This window comes from Cyclopterus lumpus, chromosome 24 (genome assembly GCF_009769545.1).
Source record: "Cyclopterus lumpus isolate fCycLum1 chromosome 24, fCycLum1.pri, whole genome shotgun sequence".
Taxonomy (NCBI): Eukaryota; Metazoa; Chordata; class Actinopteri; order Perciformes; family Cyclopteridae; genus Cyclopterus; species Cyclopterus lumpus.
Genome location: NC_046989.1, coordinates 15,508,593 through 15,532,934, shown reverse-complemented (window position 1 = coordinate 15,532,934; position 24,342 = coordinate 15,508,593). Strand labels below are relative to the sequence as shown.

At 41.5% G+C, this 24,342-nt stretch overlaps 5 protein-coding genes across 7 annotated transcripts in view; 4 read left to right on the top strand and 1 right to left on the bottom strand.

Moving 5' to 3' along the window:
- Positions 1–906: 906 nt before the first annotated feature.
- On the top strand, positions 907–5,533 carry actc1a (actin alpha cardiac muscle 1a). Of its 2 annotated transcripts, none has more exons than XM_034527171.1 (8): positions 907–953; positions 2,538–2,691; positions 2,806–2,934; positions 3,043–3,238; positions 3,355–3,516; positions 4,086–4,277; positions 4,977–5,158; positions 5,256–5,533. In XM_034527171.1, the coding sequence occupies exons 2-8, from the start codon at positions 2,563–2,565 to the stop codon at positions 5,397–5,399; spliced, it is 1,134 nt and encodes a 377-aa protein (XP_034383062.1). In that variant the 5' UTR covers positions 907–953; positions 2,538–2,562; the 3' UTR covers positions 5,400–5,533. The 2 variants fall into 2 exon arrangements, with proteins under 2 accessions (XP_034383062.1, XP_034383063.1); XM_034527172.1 differs by having other exon boundaries at positions 936–953; positions 2,541–2,691; positions 5,256–5,532.
- Positions 5,534–6,516: 983 nt separating this feature from the next.
- On the top strand, positions 6,517–8,977 carry LOC117727751 (rho GTPase-activating protein 11A-like). The gene is made up of 8 exons (XM_034528185.1): positions 6,517–6,721; positions 6,820–6,916; positions 7,100–7,356; positions 7,918–8,069; positions 8,165–8,266; positions 8,355–8,528; positions 8,636–8,723; positions 8,857–8,977. Exons 1-8 carry the CDS (start codon positions 6,546–6,548, stop codon positions 8,975–8,977), a joined length of 1,167 nt encoding a protein of 388 aa, XP_034384076.1. The 5' UTR covers positions 6,517–6,545.
- A 1,184-nt stretch (positions 8,978–10,161) lies between these two features.
- Positions 10,162–14,004, top strand: LOC117727464 (neuroendocrine protein 7B2). The gene is made up of 6 exons (XM_034527795.1): positions 10,162–10,206; positions 10,621–10,846; positions 11,630–11,779; positions 11,915–12,027; positions 12,883–12,936; positions 13,167–14,004. The coding sequence occupies exons 2-6, from the start codon at positions 10,621–10,623 to the stop codon at positions 13,293–13,295; spliced, it is 672 nt and encodes a 223-aa protein (XP_034383686.1). The 5' UTR covers positions 10,162–10,206; the 3' UTR covers positions 13,296–14,004.
- A 172-nt stretch (positions 14,005–14,176) lies between these two features.
- Positions 14,177–15,270, top strand: grem1a (gremlin 1a, DAN family BMP antagonist). The gene is made up of 2 exons (XM_034527917.1): positions 14,177–14,237; positions 14,372–15,270. The coding sequence occupies exon 2, from the start codon at positions 14,380–14,382 to the stop codon at positions 14,917–14,919; it is 540 nt and encodes a 179-aa protein (XP_034383808.1). The 5' UTR covers positions 14,177–14,237; positions 14,372–14,379; the 3' UTR covers positions 14,920–15,270.
- Positions 15,271–15,692: 422 nt separating this feature from the next.
- fmn1 (formin 1) overlaps positions 15,693–24,342 on the bottom strand; it is a 16,381-nt gene continuing 7,731 nt past the window's right edge. Inside the window, exons 9-17 of one of the 2 annotated variants that reach the window (XM_034528442.1) lie at positions 24,100–24,229; positions 23,480–23,626; positions 22,571–22,630; positions 22,298–22,418; positions 18,567–18,659; positions 17,055–17,106; positions 16,600–16,749; positions 16,144–16,225; positions 15,693–15,888 (exon numbers count right to left, since the gene is read on the bottom strand). In XM_034528442.1, the coding sequence (XP_034384333.1) occupies positions 15,844–15,888; positions 16,144–16,225; positions 16,600–16,749; positions 17,055–17,106; positions 18,567–18,659; positions 22,298–22,418; positions 22,571–22,630; positions 23,480–23,626; positions 24,100–24,229 (880 nt within the window). In that variant the 3' untranslated portion in view covers positions 15,693–15,843. Of the gene's footprint in view, positions 15,889–16,143; positions 16,226–16,599; positions 16,750–17,054; positions 17,107–18,566; positions 18,660–22,297; positions 22,419–22,532; positions 22,631–23,479; positions 23,627–24,099; positions 24,230–24,342 lie in introns of those variants that run through there. The other variant, XM_034528443.1, reaches the window with a different exon arrangement.

Sequence of the window (24,342 nt, the reverse complement as noted above, 5' to 3'; positions counted from 1 at the left end):
GAGCCTGAGCTCTGGCCGCTCTGTCTGTGGCGACATGCAGCCACTGGCAAATGCTACACTCCATTTCCCTAAAAGGCGACACTGGAGCCAATCAGAGCACAGAATGCCTCCCGTTGCTCAGCGCACAGGCCGTCCCAGGGATCTGTCGTCTACTGGAGTCCTGGGCCCTGGCCTCAGCCCCATCCTTCCCCCTCCCCCTCTTACAATATTGCATCTCAGCTGTCTGGCATGTTCTCTCCCCCCCCTTTCCTTACACATGGAACGACACGGGCAAACTGTCACAGGCAGGTTTCCCTTAGACGGCTCCTTAACCAGATTGATCAGACAACATCTCAGATTACAATCGCACCCTCCAACTACCCACATCCCCATGGCCCTGCTTGAGATTAGTCATATTAACACTTCCTTATGGACCTGAAGGGCAGCTCCATAAAGCATGAGTGGGAGAAAGATGCTGCTTAATATGAGGAAACAACCTGAACGGATCCAGTTGATGATATTGCATGTTGAGGGGTTTGAGTATCCCAAACTTTCCGACAAATTTAATCTAAAGGGTATTAGTTGATTCTGAAAGAATCAACACAAATGATTTTACACCTAAACTAAAACTAAAATACAGCATACTAATGTAAAAAACATATATATTTGTCTCAAATGGGTATGCTGTACGACCATCCATCCAGGCAAAAGTCGTCTTGAAACTTCTCACTACTCCTCCCTTCTGTCCATTGACGTTCATCTCCAAGGCAACATCTCCCCAGTTTGATGGCGTCTGTGACACAGTATCCACTTTACTGAACCATTTTGCTAAGCAGCACTTAATTTGGGCTTGTGTGAACTCCTGAGCCCGCCCACTGGCCCCCAGCCTCAGGACGCTGAGACATATTTAAGGACCACTTCGTTCCCTCGGCCCTATGTCCCAGTGGAAACTCCAGTCTTGTGGTTACATCTTGGTGAGTCCCTTTTTAGTTTTCTTGCTTGTATTGTTGTTCTTTTTGGACCATAGTAATCAGGGAGGATGAGCAGACGCTGCTGCAGCAGACAGTTTGCTGCCAAACCATGGATTTATTTTTTTGTTCACAGTTTAAAATTGTTTCTGTGATCAAAGCTGATAATGTGTGGTAGGGAGAAGGATGAGGGCTGAGGATAAGAGAGGGGAAATCATTTCAAAGAAAGAGAAAACTAAAATTGGTAGAACAGTTCAGAGAATTATGGAAACGTCGTTCAGATTTACAGTGAGCTGCGCTGTACAGACGAGGAAAGTCTCTGAGGTTTAGGATGCAGTGATGGGATGCTTGCTGTGGAGAGGCAGCCATGAAATGAAGCTCTGACTCAATGTAGAGACAACCAGAGAAAACATATTAGGACCATCAATATTGAAATACTTTTAGATTAAATAGATAATGTTACATTGTATTTTATTTTAATACCAAAAAGAACCAAAGAACTCGATTAACATAGGAGGGCTGACAAGCCTCTGAGGAAAAGGTAGTCAAGTCTTGTTTAATTAATAATACATATTTAAATGCAGAGTGAAACACTATGGAAACCCTAGAATACCAATTGCCTCTATAAATAATGGTGCACAAGTTTACGACTTATTTAATCTATATGAAAAGAAAGAAGCTGTACTACCTTAGAATGAGAAGTACAGTATATCGTGTTTAATAATGTTGAATTGATGTTGAGTTAAATTCAGAGATTGCTGTTCTTAGGCTCTGGTGGAAGAAGAACCAAACCTCCTTAAATGGCCTTGATTTGGAAAAGTTAATAAAGCATTCGACAGCATTGGCCCGGCATATGGTAGAACACATCAGAGGAGGAATTTAAGTAGACAGAGGCAGTATAGGTTTGATTCTCCACGTATTTTCAGTTGTAACTTCATAGTTGGCTCATTTAGAGTTTCGTCAAAGCACCATTTTACTGCTTCAGAAGCATCATTTGCAGTACAGTGGCTGATATCCATGAAAACTTTCAGCAGCCCCTTAAATTAAATGTGCTAATGCTGATTTGGATAGGGGAAGCATGTATGATGAGGGGAGATGCAGGATGCAGTGGGGATGCAGGCTGCGTCCAGAGATCCTGGAGGGATCGGGGCACATGGTCTGGCTCCAAACAGACGAGACCACTATGTGACGACAGCTGAGACTCAGGCCTCCTCCTGCCTCTTGTCAAAAGACACACCGCCTCAGCTGTTAACAGCTCCCGGCTTAACGATGAGATACAGAGGACGGGTTTTGTGAGCAGAGGAGGGTGACAAGGGTCCCGAAGCTGAAAATAGACCTGAGAGTGTACGTGTGGGGGGGGGCAGGCCACGTCCCGTTTTGGCTTTTCATGCAGCTGTGAGACTCAGAGAGGAGATTAGAGCACTCAGACGTGTCTTCATACTCAACATGGTGCTGCATTGTTTCTCAGGATTGCATGGTTTATGTGACATGAGAATATTACACATTTAAACATGAGAGTGGTTTTGTTTCCTGGATGAAATGTTCACAGACTAATGTTGAGTCTGTGTTTCCATCCTCTGTCTCGTACAGAAGGCCAACCCAGAAAAGACCAAACATGTGTGACGACGACGAGACCACCGCCCTCGTGTGCGACAACGGCTCTGGCCTGGTCAAGGCTGGGTTCGCCGGTGATGACGCTCCCCGTGCTGTCTTCCCTTCCATTGTTGGACGCCCCCGTCACCAGGTAGGAATACCAAAGGAGCCACACGTTTCTGAAAGATACACATTTGAAAGCTTTATTGCAGGCTGTCTGTGAGTGTCTATGTTTTCTGAGCGATGTTTGCTTTGCGTTTCTCAGGGTGTGATGGTGGGTATGGGTCAGAAGGACAGCTATGTGGGAGACGAGGCCCAGAGCAAGCGTGGTATCCTGACTCTGAAGTACCCCATCGAGCACGGCATCATCACCAACTGGGACGACATGGAGAAGGTGAAGAACAACCGCAACACCTTAATATGTTTCTTTGTATTCTTGATTCCTGCCTAGTTGTGAGTAACGTCTGTCCCTGACATAGTCCTCCCTGTTCCTGTTACACAGATCTGGCACCACACCTTCTACAATGAGCTCCGTGTGGCCCCAGAGGAGCATCCCACCCTGCTGACTGAGGCCCCCCTCAACCCCAAGGCCAACAGGGAAAAGATGACCCAGATCATGTTTGAGACCTTCAACGTCCCTGCCATGTACGTGGCTATTCAGGCCGTGCTGTCCCTCTACGCCTCTGGTCGTACCACCGGTGAGTCTCGACCAAGGACTTTAACTCTTTGACTGTGCAACACCGCGGGCTCGATTTAAAACACACACTCTTTATGTGTTTTCTTCTAACAAACTGCTGCTTTATTTGTGTGACAGGTATTGTGCTGGACTCTGGTGATGGTGTGACCCACAATGTGCCCATCTATGAGGGTTATGCTTTGCCCCACGCCATCATGCGTCTGGATCTGGCCGGTCGCGACCTGACTGACTACCTGATGAAGATCCTGACTGAGCGTGGCTACTCCTTCGTCACCACTGGTAAGAAGGACCCAACAATTAACCCGTAAGATTAAAAGAGGTTTAATGGATGTGTATTGGCATTAGTTTATTAGGTTATTACTGTAATGAGTAAATATACTTTTACAAAGTTTACAATTCAATTCATAAATAGGATATGCCTACACAAATCTAATTAGGAGATTAAGCTCTGATCAGAAGAAAAACCTAACTCATAAACGCAGTGAATGGCATTGATTTGAAAAAGCTTCTAGAACATTTTGGCTCGATGTATCATAGTCAAGGCAACCTCAGAGGAAATGTGTTAGAGTGAACAGACGTATGTTTGTTTTTCTTAGTATTTTCAGTATAGCGACTTCAGAGTTTTGTTTTTGTTTGAGATGACACATGAATAGGAAGGAGAATGTGGTGAAATTGCCTTTTCTTTCTCATGAATTATAGTGTTTTGTTCGTAAGCGAAACTTTCGCCTACTTCCATTTTACTGAACTCAGAAAGATTACGTTGTAATGTTAGTTAGTGCAGTGGGCTGGTTAATAATGTTGTCATGCGAGGTTAACAGACTAAACTGTGATTGATATCCTCCCTCCAGCTGAGCGTGAGATCGTGCGTGACATCAAGGAGAAGCTGTGCTACGTTGCACTGGACTTTGAGAACGAGATGGCCACCGCCGCCTCTTCCTCCTCTCTGGAGAAGAGCTACGAGCTGCCCGACGGTCAGGTCATCACCATTGGCAACGAGCGTTTCCGCTGCCCCGAGACCCTGTTCCAGCCCTCCTTCATCGGTGAGTCATGACAGCTGCCCACCAACTCACACACTGTGAACACCGTCATATATTCCATGTGTCCAGTGAAAGGCATACTGACTCAAGAAGGCGTCGTAATTATAGGCCACAATTTCAGCTTGACAATAACATATCATAGCTAAATCTTAAATGTATTTCTCTAAAGAAATGTACTTTACTTAATCCCCCATATTTAGTTTTTAAAGATATCATATAAACATTTCATGGTTTATAACAAGTTCAAGCACGTTTAAATGTATATAAATCTATTTTGTCTATTTGGCAGTGGAGGCCGGTGTATGTACATATAATAAATGATAACATAATAAAACACAGTTTAAATAATATAAGAGATGTCTTCAGAAGAGATGTTGTAAATGTTGACAAATACTGTTCATTAATATAAACTGAAATCGTATATATATATATATATATATATATATATCCTTATAACTACATTATAGTGTGTTGTATAACTCCTTCATTAATTGTCTATATACTGCTGATAAATGCTAAATTAGGGGGTTATAAGTAGAACTGTGTTGTAAAGCATTGTATGTCTTTGTTTTTTAAAGTTGCTGTCAACTCCATTATTGTTATTATTTTACATTTGTATTATTTCTGTAATTCTTTACGTATTGGTACTCATATCCCGTCAACCTGATGAACCTTTTAATCTCCCTCCTCTCACCTGCCCAGGCATGGAGTCTGCTGGTATCCATGAGACTGCATACAACAGCATCATGAAGTGCGACATTGATATCCGCAAGGACCTGTACGCCAACAATGTGCTGTCCGGTGGAACCACCATGTACCCTGGTATTGCTGACCGCATGCAGAAGGAGATCACCGCCCTGGCCCCCAGCACCATGAAGATCAAGGTGAGCCTTATCGACCAGCACCGACTGGTTGAATCCAGTTGACAGGAAGTTTAAAATGTCGTATCGTACCAACATGTACCTCTGCTCCTCCATGCAGATCATCGCTCCCCCTGAGAGGAAATACTCCGTCTGGATCGGCGGCTCCATCTTGGCTTCCCTTTCCACCTTCCAGCAGATGTGGATCAGCAAGCAGGAATACGATGAGGCGGGCCCCTCCATCGTGCACAGGAAGTGTTTCTAAATCTCCAACCAGCACCAAAACCAACGAAAACCCAACACCGACTGCACCAGCTCTCCTTCCATATCTGTATTTCTACTGTGCCTTTTGCTGTATATACATGTTCTGTTGTAATAAAAATAGTTGCTTTTAACAGTAACAGTCTGGAGTCTTGGAGTCTAAACATACCAGCAGGCCCATGAACAGTTAAGATGTCAATATGTCTGTTGACTAATATCATTTGATTTGATCCTTTTAACTAATGATTAATGATTAATTAATTAATTAATCTAACTAAGAAATGGAGTTGTCTGCAGAACATAACTGATTCAAATGCCTTTTATAATGTGTGATTTCTGCTGAAATTATGTAATTCAAGGATAAAAGTCCTGCAACGTTTCCTGCAATACCTAACATATTAAGATGTTAATATAGTTAGTGTATCTGGAGTTTTGACCCTTAAAGAAAGCTTTCTCTTCCCTACGGACCTCTCAATTAGAAGATGAATTCACAGAAAAAGCTAATTAAATCATAATTTTGTGTTGATGTATTTACTTTTTTCACCGTGTGTGATTCAAAAAGACATTTTAATTTCCCACAAAAGGATGACAAAATATAATTTTCTATAATATTTTACATATTATAGCCACGGGTGATGGTGTTAAATCATGCTTCAAATAGTAAATAAACGTATCCCCCCTCATAGACATAAAGTTGTCTTAATACTTAAAGAGTTGCTCAAGTTGTGACCCTTTAAGACTTTTCTTAGCATGTACGTAGTTTGTCTCATTTTCTTTCACTAAAGTCAACCGTAAAGTGTTTCACAGCTGAACAAATCTATGATGAGATCGAGCGAGCTTATTTAGTCTTTTATATATATTGGGACAATGACCACAACACATTTCTTATCTGTAATGTCAATATTCAGAATAATCAGAGCCATCACCATCTTAAAAGTGAAGTGAAAGTTATTTCCGAGTTGAAAGCTCACATCTACCACTTTCCCTATGTGCCCTGAACACAACACTGTTCCTTTCTTTCCTAGTCACCTGAGCCACAGGTGATATGGATGAGCATAATAAAGCCGGCCTCTTTTCATTCACCAGTGATATTACTAAGTGAGTGAAGGTGGTTGTGGTGTTCCAGTCAAAGGTCGTTGAACGTTTCAAAATGAAGGTTACAGACAGTAATGTGATTCGCTTTCACCTTCAAGTTATTTACGGGATTACCGTAAAGACCTTAGAGAAGAAAAAGGAGAGACCGTGCATCAGTGGTGCGAAGATCTTTGGTGTTTCTCTGGAGAATTCACACCGTCAGTACATTCCTGAGTTTGGACTGGTGCCCTGGTGAGTAAGAGTGGCAGGTTAATAAAGTGTATTAACTTAAACTGGGATGTCAGGTCCCAGGACTAACCCTTTTGGTTTTTCAACGTGTTGTGTTTCAGCTTTTTGGTGAACGCTTGTTCATTTCTACTGGAGCGTGCTGGGACTGTTGGCCTGTTCAGAAAACCTGGCTCTCTTCCTCGCATTAAGACCCTAAGGGTAAGATCTTAACCTTTTTGACCTTTAGCACCAATATAAGTTTGACTGACGCAAGAGAGACATGATGATGATGATGATGATGATGATTTGAGCAAACCCTGCTGTGTATCAGATCTGGTGTGGCTTTTATTGTGGCAAAATGTAACTCCTGTTGTGCCATTCTTGTGTGTGTGTGTGTTGCAGGCCAAGCTGAATAGAGGAGAGGGTTGTTTGACCACATCCCTCCCCTACGATGTTGCAACGCTCATCAAACAGTTTTGCAGGGAGCTGCCGGAGCCTTTGTTCCCCTCTGAGCTTCACGCTGCCTTGCTCAAAGCCCAGGCGCTCTCCAGCCCACAGGACAGGGCCTCAGCCCTCCAGCTGCTGTCCTGTTTGCTACCCGCCAGAAACTCCTCCTGTCTGCATTACCTGTTTGACTTCCTCTCCAAAGTCTCCCAAAGGTTCGAGAGGAAACTCAACCCTGTGGGGAAATTAAACACTTAGAGACCGAGAGTGTTCGGAGCACATGGAAGTGCTCTTTCATTAGTTCACCAGTGGTGTTAATTGAAGCTCAACTTATATTTTATTTTGGCATATGAGCTGCAGTTAGCCCAACAGATAATGCAAATGTTTGGTAGGAGTGCTGATCATTCTTCTTAGTGACTGCTGCATGTCACTGAGGCCTTGGTCATCTCAGCCAGGTGTTGCAGTCCTTAACACTTAACACACAACTGAACAACAATGCCACTTTTACCTGATCAATGGCTGCAGCAAAGTTAAACTTTGAAATATTTAATGTCAGTGAAAGCAACATTTAAAGCTACCTTCCACCATGGCGCAACAATTTTTTTTTTTTTTTTTTTAAAGCAATGCATGCTTGTAATCCATCATCTAGATTATGAGCTAAAACTCCTGTATGTTGTTCGACAAACCGGATTCCACAACTGTGAAGTGAATTTCAAGTGACGTACAAACGATTTTAAATTCCATGTGTTTTCCTCTTCGTTCTCTGTACGTGTCAGATGCTCTGAAAACTTAATGACCGGCTCCAACTTAGCCACAGTCTTCGCGCCGTGTCTTTTACCGCCTCCCAACAAGGACGAGATGTCTGAAAGGCGACTTGAACTCCGAGTTCTTGTCTTGCGCACCTTCATTGACAATCCTCACTTATTCGGTAACAAAACAATCTTTCAGTCCGGACGCATTCTTTTGAATACGAGTTTTTGAACAGACTGGATATCCGTAACCTTTCGGATCTTCTCTCTATAGGTGTGATTCCTAAAGCTGTAATGGACAGCATGGATTTTCTGATTAACTTCCATTTTCTGAAAGATCCAAAGAGAGGTCGCAGAAAAAGACACAGTCTGAAAGGTTAAACATTAAGAGATCAGAAAAATGTAACGGTGTTATTGGCCTTCTCGACAAAACCCTGGAATTAAATTTGATCAAATACTTGCAGCGATGTGGTCTGTGAAGACCGTGCCCTGGATTCAAGGGGGTTCCAAGGACAGACCTCCAGTCTCTGAGCAGAGTCAAGAGTCCACCTCAGGAGACAAAGTACCGCTCAGGAGAAGCCTCGGCCTCGAGACTTTCCCCAATATCCTGCTGTTCAGAACCTGCGTGCCTTGTGCAGGTAGACGCAATATAAAAAAAGAAAATTGTCCGTAATGATTGAAAATTAGTTTGTTTTTTTCTTTTGTTTTTTTTACCGAATGTGATTTGTATCCAAATTGTTTCTAGAACAAGGTTTCAGACCTGCAAGAGCTCTGTTAGATGGTCCCAGCCCTGTTGGCAATGAGGCATGCATAACCCCACAAAGACCAGCAAGGTAAATTATAAACGCGTGAGGATTCATTTCACAGGATCAATAAGATACCAGAGACATGTAAGACGTGTGACTGTTAATGAAATCTGATGAACTTGAATCTGATTTATTTAGTTTGTCACTTGTTTGTTTTCAGAGATCTGCGATTGGGTCATTTCCAGAGGTTCACCAGAGCACAGGATGCTGACAGCGCTCCTGTGCTCACTGGTGTCGGGAAACTACAGTTCACACCTTGGAGTCGACGCATTTCACTGTAATCTTTTTAATAAGTTGTCATGTGGTTTTGCCTCGCAATACTGCAGCATTTTAGGTTGTGGTGTCTGATGGATCATTTTCTATTGGTGAGGTGGCTTGGAACTGTTTAGAGTCTTGAATAGAATCAAATGTTGTTTTAATAAATGTACGTGTTTGACTATTTTTTACACTGTATCGATGAACTATTAAGTGAATAAATGTATTATCAACTTTTTCTCTTTTTACCTGTGCATGTTATACATTTTATTATAGCTGTTAAGTGGTTATGGTAAGGTGATCAGTTTTATTTTTTTATGCAATCTCAAAAAGCCAGGAATCTATATACAGTAAAAGCATTTTTAAAGTGCATATTTGTGGAGGATTTAAAAACAAATCAACAGTTACATTTTATTAAATTATATCAAGTAGTCGGTATAAGAGATGCCCTGACCTCAGAGGCCCATAAAAGCAATCCACATAAGAAGTTAAACAAATCGGCAAAACCCCCAAAGCTAACTGATGACAGATGCCGAAATAAGTGCCATATCCGTAATTGAGAATTATATAAATGATACAATGGCAAGATGAAAGAAAGCAAAGATGTAAAATAGATAAAGAACATATTTACACAAGTTGGCTATAAAGGACCAACCAGGCTGGTTCGTACTCTGATTTGTTTCAACTATAACTGGGTGTGTCGGCACTATACATGCTGATGTATAATTAATCACTCTAACCACCTATTGAAGAAGATTGATTACAAATGTGTTGATGGGATGTTATGTCTCAGTGGCAGATTTTGCTTGTGCTTCTTACAGAGCAGTGCTTTTGTGGGCCCTGGGCAAATGATTGCCACAATGTAACAGCCAATGAGAATAGAGGATTTTGGGTATCTTAGCAACTGCATCTGAACCGTGAAGTGAAGTGGATTGCGTCCACCTGCAAGGTTGCATAATGGGTAATTATGACAGTGTGAAGAGTGTTTTTCCTTCAAAATAAAATGGTAGATAATTAACAGGGGGACGTAAAACGTTTCGGACATTTTTTTTGGAACATGAAAGCATTACAATCTATTTTTATGGTAAATAAACTTAAATTAGAATGTTTGTTGGCAGAAGATATCGAAAAACTGATTTTGAAATCATGTATGTGAAGCAAGCTCTTATTCTGGAAACCGGAAATAAACATTTTTTCTATCTCGCTTGACAGAGGTCTCGCTTAGTACGCAGGTCCAACCATCATCGACTACACGGTAAGAAGAAATAAACCGAAATTCATTATTTTGTCCTTTGTTTTATATCAACAAACTCATAGATGTTATTAAATAAGTGTAATTTAATACAGCTTGTATTATTCATCATGGTGTTTTTTTCTGTTTTATAGACATATTATGTCGGCTATTTATAGTTTATTTACATCGGCCTTGGCTCTGTTTACAGAGTGGCGCACCAAGTCTCTATTCCATTTATCGACAAATAGCCTTGTACTACGGTTTATATTAACCACAACAGATACAATGACTCCATAATATACAACCACTATTTCCATATGAGTGTCGCTTTTATTTCAATAGCCCGTCATGTGACGAACAGAACATGCAGCTGTGTTTGCACATCATTACTGTCCATCTTTTGTGCGGTGGCCTTACGTGTCTTCTCCTCGGCAGATGGCAGACATTGGCTCGGCGGTGCGGTTCTCGCTGCTCGGCTTCCTGCTGTGCCTGCAGGTCGGCAGGGCTCCGGCCCGCAGCCCCCGCACGGTGGACCAGGTGTCTGAGGCCGATATCCAGCGACTCCTGCACGGCGTCATGGAGCAGCTGGGCATCGCTCGGCCCAGGGTGGAGTATCCTGCACATCAGGCCACCAACATTGTGGGGCCTCAGAGCATACAGGGTACGTGGGGGCATTTATCCATGTTATCGAGTCTGGCAGGTTCAGACCAACCAGGTGAAAGATATACCTTAGCGGAATGTGGACAATGCAGTATATTCATTATATTATTAGCACTTTTGAGAATCTTTTTTAATGAAAAGTGCTTTACAAATAAAATGTATTATTATTATTATTATTATTATTATTATTATACTTTACTTGTCCTATCACACCTTTCTTAATTCTGCACTAAGTTTGTTTTTGTTTTATGCAATTTTCCTCATTTGCCCCTCATTCTAATTATAAAGAATAACAATAACTGGACATTATTTTGGGTTTGATTGGTGACCCATGCAGTATTTCAAGGAACCTGTGATACATCCTCTCTATTTGCCCCAATATATATCATCTGTCTTATTTTCTACATACTTTTTTATTATTTAATCGCAAAACAAAACATATAATCAAACATATTTGATATTGTTGCATCAGTCCACAAAGTCATTACATTTTCAAATAACACGTAACAAATTAAAACATCTTGTGCTCAAAACAGAGAAATGCTTATGAAATGTCTGACACCATTCAAATGATGAATGCAAGTAGTAATATTGATAATTGATAGGGCTTCAACATGTACTAAAAATAATAATACAACTTTAAATGTAATGACATGGACAATATTGTCAAATGTGATATTTACACAAGTGCAAATGCTTCATTGGTGCCTGCTCTTGTGTTGGTGCTGGTGAGGCTGCTGCTCTTGTTCTTGTGGGGATTGTAATGCTTATCTTCTTCCACAAGGTGGTGCTCACGAAGGGCTGCAGCACCTCGGCCCCTTTGGCAACATCCCCAACATTGTGGCCGAGCTGACCGGCGACAACGTTCCCAAAGACTTCAGCGATGATCACGGATACCCAGACCCCCCAAACCCGTGTCCCCTGGGAAAGACAGGTAGACACTCCTGTACTAAGCACTTTATTTATGAACATACTAATCTACAGATGTCGCTATTGATGACACCACAGGGCCCCGTTCCTTTTGTTCTATATTGGGTTTTAATTGTATTATTCTGCACCTTCAACACAGCAGCAGACGGGTGTTTGGAAAATGCTCCGGACACAGCCGACTTCAGCAGAGAGTTTCAAAAACACCAGCACCTGTTTGACCCGGAGCACGACTACCCAGCACTGGCGAAATGGGTGAGAATTTTAACTTTATTTCTATTTCTTTTATTACAAATCAATTGAATGGTGAAAAATGGTTCTGGCTAGTTCCCAAATCACTTGTTCTGTCTAAACAATGAATTAAAGCAGAAAAAAGCAGCACATTTTAATGAAATTATGAATTGATTGACTATTAGTGCACACATACCTCACTAACACAGAGTTCTCTAGTCTTTCACCTTCAAATCAAGTCTGTTTTTACATTTACCTGAGACGCAATAGCAGGTGCACATGTGAACCATGCAAACGTGTACGCATGAAGATTACTTTTTAAAATGTATTTATTCTTGTTCAACGCAATGCACACACATTTGAACATATGTACAAAGTCATCAAATATTGCAAGTGCCACCCTCTCAAGAAACTAAGAGAGGTTCTGTGCTTCACAACAAGTGTTTAGAATTGTACTTTTAAAAAAAAGAAAAAAGACAGAACAGCATGGAGCGGGTGCAACAGCATTCAATAAAACTAAATCATTTTCATAATAAAAAATCGATGGATGTTGGGAGCAAGGAATGCAGCAGACGCAGCTTTGGTTTCTCATAGTCTGCTCATGCTGGCTGCTGAAAAACAAATTATATATATATATATATATATATATATATATATATATATATATATATATATATATATATATAAATAAAAGGAAGACTTTTGCCATCTAAAAGATCAACCTAAACTTGTTTGTAATTTGCATGGATTCAGTCTATCTGGGTCTGGTCTGAAGAAGGTGATTTTATTCCCTGAAAAGGCATTCAGGCCATTTGATGACAGTAATTTAGGGACTGGCTATAAAAGATTTATGATTTTAATGTCTGCGTTTCCTTTCAGAACAAGGAGCTGTTGTACCAAAAACTGAAGGGAGGGCCAAAAAGAAGAAAAAGGGTATTGTATTTGTTGTCTTCTTCCTTTGAAGTATTGTGTAAAAACACATCACCAGCCCTGAAATCAGCCCCTTAAGGGAGCGACATACTCTCCATGTGATATGTTCCACTACCAGCTAAAAATCCCAGTTTTTTAAAATGTTTTTATACAGATTGTCTTCTCTTTGGTCTTCATTCACATGTTCAGTGTTCATAGTGTTAATATAAATGCATATGCCTGCCTCCTTGCAGAGCGTCAACCCGTATCTCATGGGCCAGAGGCTGGACAATGTGGTCGCCAAGAAATCTGTTCCTCACTTCTCCGAGGAAGAAGAGGAAGAGCCACCAACTGTTCCTGCTGCCAGCAAATCTACGACCTAAACTCACTGTAATATAAAGTATACTCTCAGATACAAATTTGTTACACTACATATTTAAGCATTTTGGTTAACAAGCAATGGATTTGTGACTTTCACCGCAAGTACTGGAAAATAATAAATAGTATGCAGATAAAAGATAGGCACTTTTCACAGCACAGCTGTGTGCCTAAACAGTGTTTCTCAGTTCACTTATACCAACCATATTATATAGAATATTGCCTGAGATTCAACCATTTAACCCCAAAATGCTAAAATACCATGTGTTTAAGTAATGACTGTCAGTACAACTGTATTATAATAAGAGGTTTAAACGATATGTTGATTTGGAGAAACGTTGATTGAGAAAGTGATAATTATACATGACTGTACAGAAATCCATTTTCTCACTGAAGTTTTTGAAGTTACGTTTTTGTACGTCTTGATATATATAACCAGTTATTCACCTTTGTGTCTTCAGAAGCAACGACTCAATACAGATCCTATTCTTGGTTGAGTTCGTTATAAACGGTAGCAGCTTTGCTTTGTCATGTAAGGGATGGCTTTGAACTAGGTCACTGTTGCATGACCAATATTGTAACTCGTATTCCAATTAGTATCCGTTCTCATCACCAAACTGCAGTAATTTGAGCGCCGAGTCTCATCTTACCAAAAAATGTTTTGTGTTATGTTTTTGCTCTGTGAAATCAAATAAATGATTTATCTGCATTGATAAAGTTTGTGATTGGATTGGTTCCCCACTTTCAGACAGATGAAGTTAGGATGTGGGAGGGGTGGGGTTGGAGGGGGGGGGCGTGTTCTGCTGAAGCTCTGTGGCTCAAGACAGTTTAGAAAACCCCTCAGCATGTCATAAAGCCACCAGAGGAGGAAGGACCTGCAGAAGAAACACGCTGCAGACTGTGTGACTGGACAGAGTATTTTTGTGAGGAGCTTAAATCAACAACAGGTAACTTAATTTAGTGACTGCTGATTTACTTTGTTCATTTGGACTCCTAAATGACCCTGTATGTGCTCGTTTATTTGGTGCGTAATGCGTGCGTAAAAGTTGTGCGTAAAATGCCAACACTCTTTCTCCTCCAGCTTCAGTGATGAAGACTCGATCAGCGCTGATCTCTGCAGCGGTGTTGCTGCTTCTGCTCGTCCCGCTGAGGAGCGCAGACGCGGCCACCTTTCAGGGCGCGTTCCCACACCCGAACAAATACAACCCAAACGAATCGGACAGGTGCCAGCTACCCGCCATCAGTGGACTTATTCCCCGCGGGACGGGACCTGTAACCTCCACCGACGAAGTGCTTGAGTCCAGCCAGGAGGCGCTGCACGTCACGGAGCGTCGGTACCTGCGGTTGGACTGGTGCAAAACCCAGCCCCTCAAGCAGACCATCCGGGAGGAGGGCTGCCTGAGCCGCACCATCATCAACCGGTTTTGCTACGGACAGTGCAACTCCTTCTACATCCCGAGGCACGATTATCAAGATGGAGACGCCTTTCAGTCCTGCTCAGCCTGCAAACCCAAAACCTTCAGCACCGTCACGTACACCCTCTTCTGCCCCGGTCAGACACCCAGCACGAGGAAGAAACGGATCCAGCGCGTCAAGCAGTGTCGCTGCACAACAATAGATACGGATTAGACTCAAACTGACAAGGTTGATCATATCCGCTTCCAATAGGAGGAACAATAAAATAAGAAATGGAAAGTGTATTTTTTCTTAAAAGGACACGTGAGAAGTAAGTGCGAATAGGAAGGCGAGGAACTTACCTGAGTCTTTTTTTTAAATCATTATAATGACAAGAGGATGCTAATAGACAATATGCATGAGTGGTTGGTTCATGTGCTCTTTTCCTTCTAAAATGATAGTATGAGCAGCAATTAATAATTATTCACACTGTCCAATTATCTTGCATGTTATCAGTCATCATTGCTTCCACGAAGTTCGTTTTTAGTGTGAACCGATTAAGTGGATTTGTCAACTAGTTTTAGATGCAGGGACAAAGGTTTAGTTCAGAAGTGAACTGATGACCTAAAACTGTGTTTAAAGTTAAAGCAGATATATTTGTTGCAGCAAGCAGGCAAATAGATGTGCAGCATCTTCTCAGAAGATAAGGACAAGTCTATAAAGGACTTGGATGATTGTACTGTTTCCACTGTGTGGGATGTAAAGCTGATCATATCGAGGTTTTTCTTTTCAACCTGCACTGCTGACTGTCACTTCATGTTATGAATGTGTGTAATATGTGTATTGTGTATTGTAAAGTTGCTTGTGAATAAAAAAAAAGCTATGAAATCACATACTTTCTGATCAGTGATTTTATTTGTAGAAAAAAACAAGATTAAGATGTGAAAATCAATGCAAAATCATTTGTGTAGAAAGTTCAATATAATAATATTAATACAGCACTGAAGCGTATAATAATAATTTCTAAATATTGCACATGTATTACATGTATTTAAAATCTAAGGAGCAAATTATCAAATATAACTGTCAGTGAATGATGAATGAGATTGTCAGGGAAAAGAAACCACAATTTTGTAATGATCCCGATCTTCTTAAGACTCATGTTGAAGACATGTTTGCTTCTTTCTGGCGCAGTCTGTCTTTCTGTTGAAAGCAAAATATGGTTAGTGTTATAAATGGAGTCCAAAAACACTGCAGATTCACAAACAACAAGAGAGAAGTGCAGTTTATAATAGGGGTTTTGTAATATTTGCGGTCTAATTGAATGAAAGCATGCGTATATTTGTGAATGTGTTCATCTCCATTGTATGTTCACGGTCTGGATTATGAAATGTGCGTTTCTAGAGGACACTCTGTTTGTGTCCTCAGTACGTGGACTCTGTCTTGAATCCGCCTCACCAGGCTGTTGGGGTTGATCTTTCTGGTCTCCACCTTCTTCTCTGCTGTGATCCTCTTCACTGACAGCTGAGCCTCTTTTAATCTGCAGAAACAATGTGTCGACGTCATCGCGGTTTCATTGTTTGTTATGACTTTGGCATGAAAATGAAAACTTAGGTTACTGTAAGTAAGTATTTGCATCATGCATCAACCAAAACATTATTTACAGAAAATAAACAAATGAAAGGCAGCCAGTTTGGTTCAATCAAGGCAAAACAAAAGGTGCGTCATGAAGTACTCCACTGTCTGTGAATCTGTCTTACATTACTTGTGACTTTGGATTTGTACAATTGCATTCATTGAGAGAAGCCAACTGGATCAATCTGCACATTTACTTTTCCTGACGCTACATTTTTATTTAACTGAATCCAATTTTCTAAATAAAAGAAATTTTAAAAAAACAGAGCTATCTGATACCTCTCATTAGAGATGTTCTTGTTCTCCCTCTTCCACCGGGCCTTGAAGTCTGCACAAAACTCAAACCAGAGCATGAAGAGATGACCGGTGGTCACCTCATTCTCTCCCGTCTTGGGCTTCAGTCCAAAGTACAGAACCAAGTTCTGAAAACTGAACAGAAAATATAAAAGAGAGCGGATAAAAAGCACAACGAACCAAGATGGAGGTGTTTCGCCTGGTTGCTTCCCATCTTGAGTGTTTCTGTATAGGTCTTAGACCCATTACACCCTTTTTTGAAATAAGAAACGTTGTCCATACAACCTTTGATTTTTTTTCATAGGTCAGGAGCTGTTACCTCCTTGGGTTTGTCAAATACATTTTTGTGGCTGCTTGGATTGAAACTGGACTAAACCACCAAATTCAGATAAAGGCCTGTGTGATGCACACAAAGTAACAACATGATTCAATTCTCCAACCTTTTGTGTACAGTCACCAACTGATACGAAGCTTCTGCATGTTCCTTTTGTGCTGCAAAGAAACAGATTTAGAAACATTTTGGTCAGAGACAGACTACTCCCAAAAAAACATTATATTTTAAACGATTATAAGCCCTATTATTATAAATACTTAGTACTAGATACTAGAAATGCAATACAAATATCTCGTATGATGGTGCACTCAAATGGAGCCAGAAAACAATATTATGTCTGATTGTGACGCTTGTCTTAAAAACAACTTTAAACTAGTTTTATTTTACGCCCACTGTCAAGTCTTAGAGAAAATAGCACAAATTGTTTTAAATTCAGAAAGTATTCAGAATCCTTCACTTTTCTCACATTTTGTTATCCTGCAGTCTTATGCTAAAAACATGTAAACACATGGTTCCTCTCATCAATACAATACAATACTGGCAATACAATGAATTATTTGCAGATTCATTAAAGGAATATCCTGAAATAAGTTGACAAATTAATTGACCTAAGTATCCATCTTCTATTTTAGTTGAAATTTAGCTCAGGTGCCTTTCATTTCTCTCGGACATCCTTGAGATGTTTCTTCACCTTGGACCGGAGTCCATCTGGTAAATTCAACTGGTTGGACACGATTTGGGAAGGCACGCACCGTCTATAGAAAAGGTCTCACGGTTCATGCTCATCAGAGCAAAGACACAGTCACGACTACCTGCAGAGCTCAGAGGATTGTGTTGAGGGATTGTTATGATGGGATATTGAGCATCCAGAGAGATTGGTGAGGTGGGGGGGAAATGCATTTAAAGAGTTTTAGCATGAGGCTGCAACATAACAAAACATCAACAACAACAAAAGGCCTGAAAGCTCTCTGTATATCAAATGAAACACGAGGGACAAAAGATCCATCGTGAAACCCAGCGGTCTCTATGCGCTTTGATGTGTCACTTTTCATTCACAGGCAGAAAAAGTGGTGATATTCAAAAACAAGACATGCATTTTAACATTACAATACATCTGTGGCGTTTCAAATAGGAACAGGAAGTCCTTTAACGCAGGACATCGGTCGGTTAGATACATATTTCCCAGTGTCGGTGTGACTCAGGCAGGAGCCTCTCAGTCGTTGCTGAATGTGCCTGATCCCTATCTGAGTGTCTAGCCTGTCCTCTCAATCCATCCTATCTGCCCTTTACAAACACACAGGTGCTTACCAGATATAACTGACTGTTAAAGACAATAGCATTGTTTAGATGAAGCATACAGAGAGAGAAAGTGAATTTGACAGGTTTGCGTTGCATTTAAATGAAATCATCTGAAGTGTCTTCAGTACTGTTAAATATTAGATGTGTGCATTAAAATGGTTTCAGAGGTCTTAAGATGTTTTCTTTACCAAGGCCTAATTCTAGAAAGAAATCTACCGTGGTCTTAAATCTCGCCTATCGTCACAGGCGTTGTAGACATGGCTGTATTTTTTAAAGTGTCACTCAGGTTCACTGAACAATATGGATTGTAATTACTCACCGGTGAGAACAAACGTCTCCATTTTGTCCTTGAACGGCTGCAGGTTTTCTTCAGGAGAATCAGTGCAAACGTTCTGGACATCTTTCTCACATCCTGATTGTAAAAGAAAAAATAGTTGAATACTCTTGCAAATACACAGGCATGTTGTTTAAGAAAAGACAAAGTGCTGCGAAAGATAGAGAAATCATTGTATTAAAATATGTATCAGCGCTGTTGAATCCAAGTTCTGATTTGTTTTTCTTCAACACTTTGTTTCACGAGTAACTCATTGAAGTTGATCTGTCTTTATTAGTGTCTATTAATTTTTTATTTAGTCATTATGTAGTGAAACTAAAAGCCTTTGCACACCAAATCTATATTTGTTGTCAATTTGTTGTAGTTTAAAAATAATTACAATCACATTTTACACACAGACTCCAAAACCTTCGTCGTCATTATAGTTTTTGGAACAGGTTTTTATTTTTCGGCCTTTTTTTTTCGAAAGCCAAAAGAACATTATTTGACCACTCAGAGCCACCGTCCATTCAAACGTAATCATCCAAAGTGTTATCCGATTAACTGATTCACAGAGCACTTTACGGCCAACAAAGTAAAGCAAACAGAAATGCACAATTTCAAATGCTGTGGTTTGTGATTCAGAACCGCTTTGAATCAGGTATGGGAGAGAAACAAAGGTTGTACCAAATATTTGACAGTAGCGGCAGTAAAATGTGTGCTAGGCAGCTAATTGATAGCTTTTTGCTAATGTCATTCATTCATTATCCCCGTTTGGGAATGCATCTATGTAAGTCAATCAGATTGATCTCGTTTTGCAGATTTGTGAACAAATAGAACAATAAAATGCAACTCAGTGTGCAGGGTTTCTTGTGCGTAGCGATTATTATCAGATGAAGGATTAAAAAAAAGAATGCTTGTGATAAATGGCCTTCAGCCATTACTTTCAGATTTTGACAAAGGTTGTCATTAAAACTACTGAAAGGATCTTTTTTTTTCTTCTCCATCGTATTTCATTTTTTACTTTAGCGGTGGAAAATGGGCTTCCCTCGGGAGGAGAGAGTGTTCGGGGGTTTAAACGAGCTCCAGGAGGTTATCAACAGAGCTTCCTCTCTCGATATCACTTGTAGAGATTCACCCAGAGATGGCGACTGCAAACTCCCTCTCTCGCTCCCTCGCTCTCTCCTTCTCCCTCTGCCAGTCTGTGGCTCCATGTTGATCTGCGTCCAATCAGTGGATCAGAGGAGCCAGTCTGCAGAGCCAGTCATAATAGAGGCTGCCGAGGGAGCCGAGCCCCTGCCCCGCCACCTCCCCGCACCCTGACGCTCGATCAACATCTCCCAGATAAGATTACAAAAGAATACTGTTTCCATTCGGAATTTATGTAAACTGCAGAGGCGGGTATCTCTCTCTCTCTCTCTCTCTCTCTCTCTCTCTCCTTTTCTTTCTTTTGTCTGCCTTTTGTGTTCAACAAAAGTTTGCTTATTTCAGACCGAAGAGGGTTAAAGACCTTCACATAAACAGAGACGGTTGATGAGGGGTGTAGTGCTTTCAGATGTGAGACTGAAGCAGTCATTTGGTTTCACAGTGAGTAGATTTTAAAGTGTTGGTGATGCATGCTAACATTTTCCATATAGCTCTAATCACAAAGTACAACTGAGGCTAAGTTTAAAAACAAATTCAATTAAAATTAAAATTCTGACCTGATGCTGACAAGTTAATGGAACACCAAAGTATAGCGAATCATCCTGAAGGGAATATGAACGCCTGCACCACCAAATGTCATGGCTATCCATCTGCTCACCTACATGGTGGCTCTCAATAAGTGCATTCAACCATGAGTCCAAACTCAGAACAACAAGAATCAAGCAAGTACAATTTCTTCAATCAAGCAAGTACAATTTCTTCAATAAAGTTAAACAAAGTGCTATCAGTAAGAGACATTTAAGTGCTGCTAAAGTGCTACTACGGCGCTACCTTCCCTATTCAAGGTATAGTCGAAAAAGATGTGTTTTTAGTTTGCGACGGAAGATGTAGAGACTTTCTGCTGTCCTGATGTCAATGGGGAGCTCGTTCCACCAATGAGGAGCCAGCACAGCAAACAGTCATGACTTTGTTGAGTGTTTAGCTCGAAGTGAAGGAGCTACGAGCCGATTGGCAGAAGCCGAGCGAAGTGAACGGGCTGGGGTGTGAGGTTAGACCATGTCCTGGATGTAGACCGGACCCGATCTGTTCGCAGCACGGTACGCAAGTACCAATGTTTTGAAGTGGATGCGGTCGGCCACCGGTAACCAGTGAAGGTCGCGGAGGAGCGGAGTAGTGTGGGTACATTTCGGGAGGTTAAAGACCAGTCGAGCAGCTGCATTCTGGATGAGCTGTAGAGGTCGAATGGCATTAGCAGGTAGACCTGCCAGGAGGGAGTTACAGTAGTCTAGCCGTAAGATGACCAGAGCCTGGACCAGAACCTGTGCCGCCTTCTGAGTGAGAAGAGGTCGTATTCTCCTGATGTTGTACAGCATGTACCTACAGGAGCGGTAGTCATTTGGATGGATTTAAAACTGTTTACAGTGAATAAGCTCTTTTTAATTTCCCTTCAACGGTCAACATGGATGACTTAAGAGAAACCAATTGCCCCGAAACTTTGTTGGGAAACATTTCAAACCAACCAAACAGAAAACGCGGGCGAAAGTGAAGAACGACAGGCGCGAGGCACGGAGACGGTTCAAACTGGCAGAACAGAAGGAACCTGCGACGGGCGATCCAGATTGCACGGTGGTTTGGTTAGATGGTCCGATGAGACAAAGCTGTGTTGAGAGCTAAAGAAAGCAATCTGCGGCACACATCTGGGGCCACACTGGAGCCCAGGTGATACAGCCGAGCAGGTTGGGGATCTGTAGCATCTCTGCAGGGGCCCGTGCAGAGATGCTACAGATACTGGAGGTCTGGAGATTACATAAGTGGGACGCTACGGTCTCCCTGCTCTGGCGACAGGGCCACAAAGGCACAACGATGGGAGATCTGATGGGCAGGAGGATTAGAAGCTGGATCTGAAAGGCGCCAAGCCTGTATCAGCAGCAAGACTCCTGCTAGTCTCTGAATACACACACAGTGAAGTGCAGGCAAAAACACATGTATACATAAGGATACAACAATGCACTCGCTCACAATCGTACGCATGTAAGAGTAAAGCATTGTCCTCAACGTGACTCAAACTGGCTGGCATTGCTGAGTGGCGTCATATGGGCACACTTAGAGCGAGAGAGGAGAACAGGCGAGGAGGATAAGAGAGACGAGAGGAAATCTTTTGTTCTGGGGCTTTAGTAAACTCGAGTTTGGTAAAAGAAGCAGGCTTTTTAGCCTGAAGTATAAACAGTTACTCAATGGCTGGGGCCGGTGATGGGAAACCATGGTGTTGAGTTGTGGAGGGGGTCGGGCGGGGGGTGGGGGGTGTCTGAGGAAAAACGATGCCAGACCAGGGCCGAGGTTTGGTCTGTGGGAACATCTCAGAATCAGAGTGATAGAGTTACAAAGCACGGCTGAGGTTTTCAAACAAAAACACACAACAGAATGACCACAAGGCCAGACTATTCCGGTCCCCCAGTCACATGGACGCTGAGGCTCATAATGGATATAATGTTTTGGGGATTGCCATCTAATATTATTAACCAAGAGAGATCTTTTTTTGGTTGAGAGACGGAGCTGGAATTAATATAGGTTGCCGTGGCGACGTCACATACTTGTCAGATCTCGTCCAAGCTGTCTCAGGTCTCTGTTGAGGTCATCAAGCTTGACCTGTGCAGCCAGGAAGACATCCTGAGGTTCAGGAAGTGGGAATATACTCTTGTCTGTGCCGGCGTTCTGTGGAATACAATTTAAGAAAACAACAACAATAACGTCAGGAACTCAGAAATTAAATGTTTCTTTGGACTCAAAATACAATTTTCAAAATGGGCAAAGACATATATAGTCAACCTGGAATAGTTGTGGATAATTGTTTTTTGAACTAAGACCTTGTCCACATTGTGCAGGTAGTACGACACGACATAGTCCACCAGGCTGATACGATTGTCCTGAGAAGAAAAGCAAGAGAGGAGTCACAACTGCGTCAGTATGAAGTAAAAGCAAAGTACATCACTGTCTTATCCCAGTGCCTTTATTAAAACCATTTTTAACAAAATGTATTCTCGAAAGATAATTCAATGCATGATTTTCAGACTGCATGCAAGTTTACACTGTAAGGGATCACTCAGACAGATTTGATGTGTTGAGAGCATAAATACAGTTTCTGTGAGCTGATATGAAATGTTGATGAACTCTATTGAGTTCATCTTTCTTTTCTCACCACGGGGTCATGGCAAAATGTGCTGAATGGACTTCTGTCCAGAGTTCGGCCTCCCAGTCTACATACTGTAACCCGATGAATGGTGTAGGCTGTTCAGGCTGGGCTAAAAGAAAGTTCTACCACCTGCTCTGCAGGTAAAATGTATGTCAAACTTAATTTACAGTTAACATTCTCATAAAAGGGTTTGAAAAGTTATGGCCGTAAAGTGCTCCTTTGTAGTAAAGAACATTTTCTATCATTACATATCAGGTCTCTGGAAATGAAACTACATGTGTATATTTTATTGGATTGCCCTCATTATGGAAAGCATGACAACGATAAGATGTGGTATTCAATTTCTTTTCAATATCTTTCATTAAAAAAAAGTACCTCCTCAGCCGTGTCCCTGCCACATTTCTCACATATTGTCAGCCAATGATCAATACGTTTTGACCATTTCTTACACTCTTATACATATATATTCCTCAAAAAACTGTATTTTGTGCGAGTACATTTTGCAGTAAAGCCCATTGGAAGGGGGGATGAAGCAGTATGTAAAGGAGCCGCTACAGTTCTCCAACCGGTATCAAGGCCTTACTCTGCTTTTGACATCCTTCAGTTTAGGCAATATGTCCAGAGCGAAGCCGTCAGCCTGACCTCTGGTCCTGTTGCCTCCGTTCATGTGATTCCCCAGAGCCAACACCAGCCCCATCACATCCGTTACACCATCGCTCTCCAGCAGAGCCTTAAAGCGCAAAACACTCACGGGGTCAACGACAGACAGCTGGATGATGCACACATTGAATCCTGTTTGATTTCAACTCAAAACCCTGCATGCACGTACACTGTATATCCTGCTTATCTTGAACCACTCGCTCGACAAGTTATTTTAACCTCTGGTTCCTGTATGTTTTGTGTCTGTTGTTGGGTTTTATATGTTTGTCATAGTCCTTGGCAAAGGAGTTATTCTATCTCAATAGGAACTTTCTCATTAATTATAGGATAAAAAAACTTGGAAAGTACACTGAACATCTTTTTATTGAACCAGAGGGAGTCAGACATGCGTACTCTTGGTGCTACTTATAATAACATGATCAGTGTTAACACTACAGACGGCTCATATGTGTTAGGATGTTAATATATTCAGAGGAAAAGGGGAGATAATTGTAAAAGATCTGAGAAGCCGCATCGTGTGTAGCAGGTGCTTTTTCTTCCTACCTCGCAGACAGAGGAGACTGTGTTGAGCTTCGTTTGGATGGACGTGATCCCATCGATGAAGGCCGACTGGAAGATGATGCAGTGAGCTCTGCCTACAAAGTCTGGGATCTGAGAGAGCTCGTACAGGAACCTGCAGCACAAGCACATCAACAGTGTGTGGGCAACACGTGACGATATCGTCCATCCCTCTTAGAATAGCGGATTTGTCTCGTCAGCATATACGCACAAACACAGATGAATTAC

What these genes read in the sequence shown, in the direction of transcription:
- LOC117727464 (XM_034527795.1), top strand. Translation starts at nt 10,621, where the DNA reads ATGGCAGACATTGGCTCGGCGGTGCGGTTCTCGCTGCTCGGCTTCCTG. An exon ending in GTGTCCCCTGGGAAAGACAG is followed by an intron (nt 11,780 to 11,914) that starts GTAGACACTCCT and finishes CCTTCAACACAG; the next exon opens with CAGCAGACGGGTGTTTGGAA. An exon ending in ACCCAGCACTGGCGAAATGG is followed by an intron (nt 12,028 to 12,882) that starts GTGAGAATTTTA and finishes GTTTCCTTTCAG; the next exon opens with AACAAGGAGCTGTTGTACCA.
- actc1a (XM_034527171.1), top strand. Translation starts at nt 2,563, where the DNA reads ATGTGTGACGACGACGAGACCACCGCCCTCGTGTGCGACAACGGCTCT. An exon ending in CGCCTCTGGTCGTACCACCG is followed by an intron (nt 3,239 to 3,354) that starts GTGAGTCTCGAC and finishes TTTGTGTGACAG; the next exon opens with GTATTGTGCTGGACTCTGGT. An exon ending in CCAGCACCATGAAGATCAAG is followed by an intron (nt 5,159 to 5,255) that starts GTGAGCCTTATC and finishes TCCTCCATGCAG; the next exon opens with ATCATCGCTCCCCCTGAGAG.
- grem1a (XM_034527917.1), top strand. Translation starts at nt 14,380, where the DNA reads ATGAAGACTCGATCAGCGCTGATCTCTGCAGCGGTGTTGCTGCTTCTG.
- LOC117727751 (XM_034528185.1), top strand. Translation starts at nt 6,546, where the DNA reads ATGAAGGTTACAGACAGTAATGTGATTCGCTTTCACCTTCAAGTTATT. An exon ending in TGACAATCCTCACTTATTCG is followed by an intron (nt 8,070 to 8,164) that starts GTAACAAAACAA and finishes TTCTCTCTATAG; the next exon opens with GTGTGATTCCTAAAGCTGTA. An exon ending in ACCCCACAAAGACCAGCAAG is followed by an intron (nt 8,724 to 8,856) that starts GTAAATTATAAA and finishes GTTTGTTTTCAG; the next exon opens with AGATCTGCGATTGGGTCATT.